The sequence below is a fragment of the Orbicella franksi genome, chromosome 15 (genome assembly GCF_964199315.1).
Source record: "Orbicella franksi chromosome 15, jaOrbFran1.1, whole genome shotgun sequence".
In the NCBI taxonomy this organism is placed as follows: domain Eukaryota; kingdom Metazoa; phylum Cnidaria; class Anthozoa; order Scleractinia; family Merulinidae; genus Orbicella; species Orbicella franksi.
Window position 1 is genome coordinate 17,171,385 of NC_138159.1, and position 9,162 is coordinate 17,180,546.

Here is a 9,162-nt window from a genome sequence, read left to right on the forward strand (position 1 = left end):
AGTCAGCATGTTAGGCAAATGCTTGATCATTGTTGGTTCTCTCTGCTTCTCTTTCCTGACTCTTTGCGCATTTTATTATGTCAGAGCAATTAGATTATGCCGTCCAGATTCCCCACAAAGAGGAACAACTTTATCGCTCCAAATCGTCCCGGAAGTGGTTTGTGATCTCCAGAGTGCTTTTGCTCCAGCTCTAGATGACTATATTTCGATAGAATCGTTTCTGCAAGCATCGAAAACTAGCAAGGACCAAGATACTCGCTTGACTGGTCTAGCAGTGCTTTCCAAATTGGCCAATGCATCTCAACCTCTAGTTGATGTACGCAAGTCAAGAATACATGTCGACAAAATCGCTCTCGTCATTTTTTTAAAGGATCCATTTTCAATCACTGCATTTTCGTGTGGAGATCTATTACTCAATGCACAGAACGCAGGATACTCTGTGCTGATATATTTTGGCGGAGGATATTGTGGAAATGTAACAAAACCTCGTACTCAAGAGGAGAAATTGATTCCCTTTGCGTTTGCTGGGAATTGTTTCAATAACACGAAATCAGATGCTTACAATCCTGTTTATGCCGGCTATGATTTCCTTAAAGGTGTAGACAAAACAATTGTAAGCATCATAGAAACTGAACAAGGGCCTGACGAGCTACGCAACCTGGAAAAATACGTAGAGAAACTTTATTACTGGTTTCTTTTGGGCCCAGTTATCACACTCGAATGGCTAAGACGAAAGAAGAAACTCTGTTGTGCGACGACAGCACAACAAGTCGACGAGGAGTCTGCAGCTGGCAACGAGGAAAGTGCGCAGTTAGTCACAAGAGTTGAGGAGAGTCAGGAACAGAACATACGAGACATCATTGGTGAGGAAAATGAAGATGACTTACAACCTCTTATGGTTACAAACAACTCTGACAGTAATTTAAGAACAAGTGACAACATGCGTTGTAGTATTATGATGCGTTTGGCGAGGACATTTGGACGAATTATTCGCTACTCTGTAGTAGGTCTTGGTTATACGATTGTCACTCTAGCAGCGCTCCCTGTAGGTATATCAAGTGGAGGGTGGTCTTTTTTTCGATTTGATTTAAATGAAAATTATCGACCAAGGAATTTTTGGGAAGTCCTTCTAGAATATTTGAATAAACCCAATTCAGATATGTGGCTAAAATATGACGCAGATTATATAGCATGCTATCTCGTTGTCTGGTGGCCACTTTTTCAAATCTTTTGTTTTTTCATGTACAGTAGGTTTGATAGTGCGAGTACTTGGACCGTCTCGACAAACTTTTTAAAGTTGATTCGAAGTGATTGGTTTTCATCCAACATGTATTTGCTCGTCTTATGTGTGATCATACCCTATTGTTCTCTCAGTGACGAACTTTTGATGAGGAACTTTATCTTTTTTACAGTTTACAATTTAACGTGCACAGTTTGCAATTTTCTTTTCATTATCATCCTCAACATGCACAAAATTGTCACAAGGTATGTGTTCTACATCAGTGTATGTATGATCTGTGCTTATGTTGAAAGTGACATAGTAGCAGTGTTTTATTTCATTCTCAATTCTCAAGGTGCCCTTACCAACTTAAAACTCACTGCTCTTCGCACTGTAGCACTTGGCCTCACTTTGACTCTGAGTTTCAATTCTTCAATGCATATTATCCGAAAACTTTTGAAGCCACAGGAGTCCTTATTTGAGGGATTGTCAGAGAAGTGATTTGTCACGTTTACCATCTTCCTTTAAGATCTGGTTTTAAAATTAAACGTGGATGGCAAAAAGTTGCAACCGTTGCGAGATTTGATAATAAGCTTGTCGAAAGTTTGGGTCTAGTTTTTTTTTTTTTCAGAGGTAGTAAGCCACTGAAATAGCCACGGTAGAAAAGTGATGATTCTGGCAAAAGTTCATATGGAAGGTGGGCCCTTCATCTTCCGAAAAAATCAAATATTCTAACTTAGAGGTTACCAGCTTAGAAATTTATCTAGTTTTTATGTCTTAGGATCGTGAGAAATTATAACAGTAGGTTAATGTTCTTCTTGCATGAGAGTTCTAGTTCTTAAATAAGAGTTTCTTAATATTCTTAGTTCACATCTTGAAAATGTTTTATCTGTTGACCACGATTTTTATGCTAATGTTATTTTCCAGATAGGTGCATTATACTGTTGCACAATCAAAATATACAAATAACTTGTTAACATGGAATTGGGCAAAGTACTATTTGCTCATTGCACATAACTGTGTAAACATTTACAAATTCTGTAGTCATCACAATAAGGCCGGACAATAAAGTCATGATTCGGGTAAAGGACAAAATTGACGGTATTACCATCGTCTTAAACAAAATTAAATATTACAACTCATAGTTGTGACTAGTTGAAAATTTATGTAACTTATGTAACTTTATGTATTAGAGTCGTAAGAATTATTACGGTAGACAAGACAAAATAATGGACCATTATTTTCCCTTAATTGCAGTAAATTGATGTTGTTCCAAGTGTTCTTAGTTTACATATGTGTTAGTTCTTTATCTGCACCTATTATGCTAATGATACTTTCATTATTTCTCAATCAAAATACACGAAGAACTTGTAAACAAAGTAGTAGTACGATTAGATCATTTCACAGAACTGTGCAACTGAGAACCGTACCAAAAAAAAAAAAGAATTACAGATTCATAAACTTATTTACAAAAACAACAACAACATCTTTTATGTAAACACGGTGGGTTTTAAAGCTAATATAGCTTGTGGGGCCGTGTAAAAAATGTTAATAAAATAATAAAAATTATTAAAATTGAATGTGGTCAATAAAAGGTGAAATATGTACAATAAAAGATATATTGTATTCATCTTGAAATTTTCCGAGGCAATGGTATTATTCTAGAATGCATAAACATTTCTAATAGTGCTGATATTAAAGGATAAAGTGGTTAAAAAATGGATTTTCTGTTCGAGATAAAAGTGTGTTTTTGTATCAAGAGAAATCCTAGCGGTTCCGGTATTTGTTGTTGTTGAATGACTGCACTGTCTTGAATTATGATGTTATCCACCCTTGCTACACGATTGTTTCTCGAGTTATCACCCAACAATCTGTCGGAATACAGACGGCGAATAAATGGTGGGTTAGCCTGAATTTCTGAAAAAAGAACAAACTCCTGAGAGATGGGTGTTGCAGTAACTTGGTGAAACGACGAACTGGCGAAACTACCGGCGAACCGCGTGGCACATCACGAAAAGTGTTTAAGTCTACGTTAAATAAAACAATTATTTTTACATTTATTAAAACTTCTGTAATCAAGTGTCTTAGTATAAATAAGGTCAAATAATAACTTGTTGCTGAGTGGCCATGACTACTTGATTCCCAGTTATAGACCGGAAAAGGCCGTGACATCACTACAGCCGCGCTCCTCGCATTTTGAGCATTTTAAATTGCTTGTTCTCCCAATGACCATATGTAGCATCGTTTTTTAACCTAATCGTAGCAAATTTGTTGACTTGAATTCTTTGACCAACTCAGTTAAGGAGTATCGGTCATGTTCGGAAATACTGACGGTTTAGGCCGTCTATAGCTGTTGATCCTTCAAGAAAAGATCTCAGTATTGATGGGATCTAAACTCCCAATTCATACAAATAGTTCAATCATTAGGATTTTCATTTGATCGATCGTATCACAGGAATTTTCCCTTCAAAGATTCCTATCGGCAAAGAACACTGCCCTTCTTTGAATAGACATTAAATTAGTAGAGTGCTCTCCATTCAGCAAGTGTATCACGAGTTAGTCACGTGGACTGCACAGGTTGATCACACTGATACAGAGTCTGCAAACTACAACCGGCCCTCGCGGTAATTCCGATACTAAAACGCGCCAAAAAGAACGACCGCGACCGAAATTGGCGCGAAAATTCCCAGCGCACCCTTCGTGTTCACACAAATGCACACCTGAAAACCACCAGAGCCAGCATAAGAAAAACTACAAAAACCCGCTGCGGGAACGGAATATCGCGCAGTCTAGCACGAGATTGGAAATTCGGTCTAACAAATGTGCGACTTCTTCCACCGAGCATTCCTCGTCGGCCATCAGAGAAACTTGTTCGCAGTCATTCGCTTCCAGTGCATCCTCGTCCAGACTCCTGTGGCTGCCGTATGTTGTGCGCGTGACAGCACTCTTTTTCGGTTGAAGCTTAGGGTACCAGATAACCCATTTTACGAAAAAAAAGATTGACGTCATTTCTACTTTTAGCTCAACAGGAGAGTGTCGCGTGATGAGCACAAAGGCCAAATGTCTGCGCATGTGCATTCGTTGAAATGATTAGATGGTGTGCTTCCAGAAACAAGTTGTTTCACACGAATTACCAACAACTACTCAAGCCAGTAAGTCGTGGTTTTTAAAGCGTAGAAATTTTATGGTAAAGCTCCAAACAGAATGGAAAATTAGCAAGGTACCGTTACTTAAATAAGCTTTGGGTTCACAAAATTTTGAGTTTTCATTTTCGCTACTTTTTTTTCTTTTTGTTTTTACAAGGCTTGTAGCCATTTTTGTGTTTCACTTATTTTTAAATCTTTCATAATATAAACAAACATCAAGCCAAGGCATGATGTTATTTATGTCGATAAATTGACCTGTTGTATTCATGGCACATATTTGTCGATCCGATGGTGGTCTGTCATGTGACATAACAGCCAATCATGTTCAAGGGTGTTATCTATTCGCCAGTATAAAAGACTGGTCGCATTTTCAATTATTCCCTCTTGCTTTCACCATCACAGCGAGTATATCTCTTGGCGAAAACATTTTTCCCTCCCTCCGCTCCCTTATCGCCATCTTTCGGAGCGACATTTATGCTATGTAGTTTCGCTTAGCAGCCGTGGGCGCCTTTTTCGCCCCACCTTGCTGAAAATGATAATTTAATTACTATGGACATTGTTAACAATTAACTTTTATTTTGAGTTTCTATTAAAACCGCCCCAGTATAAGTGACCAAGAAATGCCAATTCACGAGTTGATTAATTGTTGTACATCATTTCATCCTCAGCAAACTAGTGCGACACCACAGAGGGCTCCCGAATTCATTTCCGTACAATGTATCGGCATAAAAGTAGTTTCATTCTATATAATTACCTGTATTCCATTGATGAAAGCCATGGTACTTGAAAAATAGGTCATGACGACATATTGTGGTGGTAAAAGCAGAAGACAAGTTGACAAGAAATCAGTTGTATTACCAACTAGTGAAAGTACAACCGAGGGTGTGGACTGACCATCTGTGGTGCGAAGAGGCATATTCAAAATAACCAAGAATTAAGCAATAAATTTCATTTTAAACAGTGTGAAATTGTCATGTAGGTATGGACCCTTAACCAGTTTCAACCCACCCCCTCCTACATACACCCCTCCTTAAACCCACGTGCAACTCCTAGGTTTGAATGACATGCACAAGACATCTGTAGTGATGGATCTAGGGGAGGAGCACAGGGGGCCTACCCCCCCTATTTTGAGTGAAAAAAAATAATAAATGCAGAGGGAAGAAAAGGTGGCAAGTGAACACACACAAACAAAAACAGCTCTCCTCCCCCTCCTCCTTTAGCTGAAGGTCTAGATCTGCCACTGATCTGTAATGGAGGTATATCGTGTGAATGAGAGTGAAAATCCATGAAAAAACAATGTGTGTATGCACTGCTTTTCAGGGTTGATTTCTGCCATTTCGTGCATCACCTCTTCAATCCTCCCTGGGATTTCCCTGACAGCTGCTGGTAATTAAGACTAATATTCAGAGCTATAAAAATTGTGCTCTGATTGCTGCAACAGATTAGATAACATTTTACTGGTTACTGGATATTCTCTAAATATTGTTAGCCATTTCTGACTACCATCAAGTTACAAAAACATGCATTTTCAGAGAGAAACACAACTTTATGTGCAATTTGTTCCAGTGCCTTGGTTTAACAGGAATGGTTTGAATTTTATTACAAGTTGCAGTATGTCAAAGGAACCTAGCAAGAAAGAAACTAGGATGCAAATAGGATAAATTTATAGCTCTGATTCAGGGTGGAACAGAATTAAAAGGGAGAAGTGAGCACAAAATAAAGTGTAATGAAGTCAATTGCCAATGCTCAAATGCACCCACAGTAGGGCTAAGCTACAGATGGACCTGGGTGCCACAGGAAACAAAGTTTTGTCTTGGATGGACAACTGGTATTACTATTTCTATGCTTTTAAGTGCTGAGCTCCAGAACCCTCAAATACCTACTTTCTCATCTAAAAGGTCAACAAATTTAATGTGAAAATGAATATCTAATACATCAACATTCCCCATCATGCTACAGTAGCCTGTAACTCAACCCCTCAACTCTTAAGATCTAATTGTTAATTCTCCCCTCTAGCTGCTACACATTTCCTTTTAAATTAGTTACAAGAATTTGGTGTTGGATCAAGATAACCACTTCTACCAGATAAGTTTGAGTATTAATATTAGCTGTTTGCTAAATAATGTATGGATATTATAGGGAGAAGTTACACATTACTCACTTCTGGGAGTTTAAGGGCTAACAGGTTTTGATTTTGATTACATTGGTTGATGCCTTCACTTTGAATGTAAAATTTTGATCTGCCGGTTTAATTACAGAGGTTATAGAATTTCTATATGATTGCTCCCACAACAAACCCAGTAGGGATGATCAATATTGACTCATAAATTGTTGAAAATATAACACAAGTATGGTTATAAATGGCTTAGTAAAATGCCTGTTACATTGCCCATGGATTTTCAGGAAGTGTTTATAGACATAAACAAAGTGGTGTTCTATAGTGTATTATATTATTGCTCAATGCTTATAATTACTAAGTTTGAAAGGATTTCTTTCCAAAACTGTAACTAATTTTGTGTTTTAGTTAAGAGCTAGAAAGTAGCAATTAATAATGTCTCTTGCAACGAAGAAATTTAACTACACACAGCTTTTCATGAAATAAACTGCATACTAGTTCAATCTTACTTGCTGATTTTGTAAACAAAATCTCACTCAAATACAGAATCGAACATATCAAAATATAAACGATATGAGAAACAAAAGATGTCTCCTCCGCTTTCTTGGTCCACAATTTTCATTATAATTAAAGTAATTCCCAGTCATTAAATGTATAAAGTAATTTTAGGTTACCCAAAGCAATGTTTACTTCTTCTATTCAATGATTATGTAAGTATAAGAAATTAATGTAAATATAACGTACCATAAGTGTTCTTTGTACTGTCGAAATGGTAAAATTTAAAGGTTGTAATTATTTATTGGTAATTTAATAGTTCATTGTAAGTAGATAAATGTTAAGTAGATAATTACTTCATTGTAAATTAAGGAGCTGAGAGAAATATTAAATAAATATGCAAAAAAAAAGTGTCTCTTGATTTTTCTAATTCATCAGCTTTAATGTGAAAATGAATATCTTACACCAACATTCCCGATCGTGTTATAGTAGCCTGTAGCTCAACCCTCCAACTCCCAAGATCTGATTGTTAATTCTCCCCTCTAGCTGCTACTCATTTCCTTGTGACTCAGTAACAAAAATTTGGTGTTGGTTTAAGGTATCAATTTCCACCTGATAAGTTTGAGTTGTTTCTTGAAAGGAATCTTACTCGTTGTAATAGTAGACTGTGACTCATAAGTCAGATAATCAATGCATTACACCTTTGTATTTCTGAGTTTTATTGAAAAGTGCACTGCCTAAAACTGATGTAAATAGGGAATACAAAACATTCAGTACAAAGAGCTTTTTAGTCTCCCTACTAAGTGCTTTAACTGCTTTGCCCAAAATTGATGTAAAAAAGGAATACAGAACATTAAGTATTAATAGGTTTTTAGCCTACCTACTTCGTACTTTAACTGCACTGCCTAAAATTGATGTAAAAAAGGAATACAGAACATCAAGTATTAATACCTTTTTAGCCTACCTACTTCGTACTTTAACTGCACTGCCTAAAATTGATGTAAAAAAGGAATACAGAACATCAAGTATTAATAGCTTTTTAGCCTCCCTACTAAGTATGTATGTATGTAACTTTATTTTAACTCGGGTTGATGAGGCTGATCAGGCCCCTAGCAACACATTCATGCTAATGTGCCGAGTAAAATATAAAAAAAAATAAAATAAAAAATAATAATAAAATAAAATAAAATAAAATAAAATAAAATAAAATAAAACAAAATAAAATAAACATACATGATCAATTAATAACCAACATTCTAACTATATCAATAAATAAACAAGTACTTTAACTGCATTGCCTAAAAGTGATATAAAAAAACCGAAGCCACTAAGTTATCGTAAGGCTTGCTTAAGTCTTTACGAAACTCCTGACCTGGAGGCAACATAGGAGTATAGTTCAGTCTTGCCCAAGGACACAGAAGAATCATGCGGATAACCCTGTTTAGTGAAGGGCTGAAACCCGAACCTCTTGATGTGGAATATATTTCACTAACCAATAAATCAATACAACCCAACAGCTTAAAGGATGGAGATACGTGCCCTAAAATCCATAATTTCCACCTTTGCCATCAAAAAGGGTAAATATGAAAATTAACTATTTCAGTAGGGCGTTTTGAGATTCCAAAGAATACCTAAACATTTGAAACAAAAAATTCAAATGAGTAAATAAAACGATTACGGAAGCCGCCATCTTGAACACTGCCTCAGAGTCTGGTCACCTACATGTACCTGAGACCAAACACCCCGCTGTCTTCCATCTCTAGGCATTATTCACTTTCTTTTTTGCGATTATTAGTGAGAAGCTTCTTGCGAACCACTCGTCATGGTTCTTCCTATGTGATGCATGTGCACCCAGATTGATTTTTTTTTTTCAAAATGGCGGCGTCCTTTGTGGGATTTCTAGCCCATTTTAAGAGAAGAGAATGAGAAAAACAAGATCATTTTTTCGTGGCCTCTGTGGCAAGACCCAGTGTAACTTATTGGTAGCTGTATGGTAGTTCACGATAACGTGACAAGACTGAAAAACATAAAAGAGACTTTAGGTGGCACTGGAGCAATTTCTAACATCTCTTGATTTTGCTTACAATAAAATATACAGGTATGCTAAATAGCTTTATCTTGATTGATCTTAGAGAAACCTCTACTGTATCATAGTAAAAGTAGCCATATCCAATTACTGAGCAAAG

At 36.6% G+C, this 9,162-nt stretch overlaps 1 protein-coding gene and 1 pseudogene across 1 annotated transcript; one reads left to right on the forward strand and one right to left on the reverse strand.

Moving 5' to 3' along the window:
* On the forward strand, window positions 1-3,857 carry LOC145469116 (uncharacterized). The gene has a single exon (XM_081452793.1). The coding sequence runs from the start codon at window positions 8-10 to the stop codon at window positions 1,718-1,720; it is 1,713 nt and encodes a 570-aa protein (XP_081308919.1). The 5' UTR covers window positions 1-7; the 3' UTR covers window positions 1,721-3,857.
* LOC145469266 (uncharacterized) lies at window positions 3,738-5,287 on the reverse strand (annotated as a pseudogene).
* Between the last annotated feature and the right edge of the window lie 3,875 nt (window positions 5,288-9,162).

What these genes read in the sequence shown, in the direction of transcription:
- LOC145469116 (XM_081452793.1), top strand. Translation starts at nt 8, where the DNA reads ATGTTAGGCAAATGCTTGATCATTGTTGGTTCTCTCTGCTTCTCTTTC.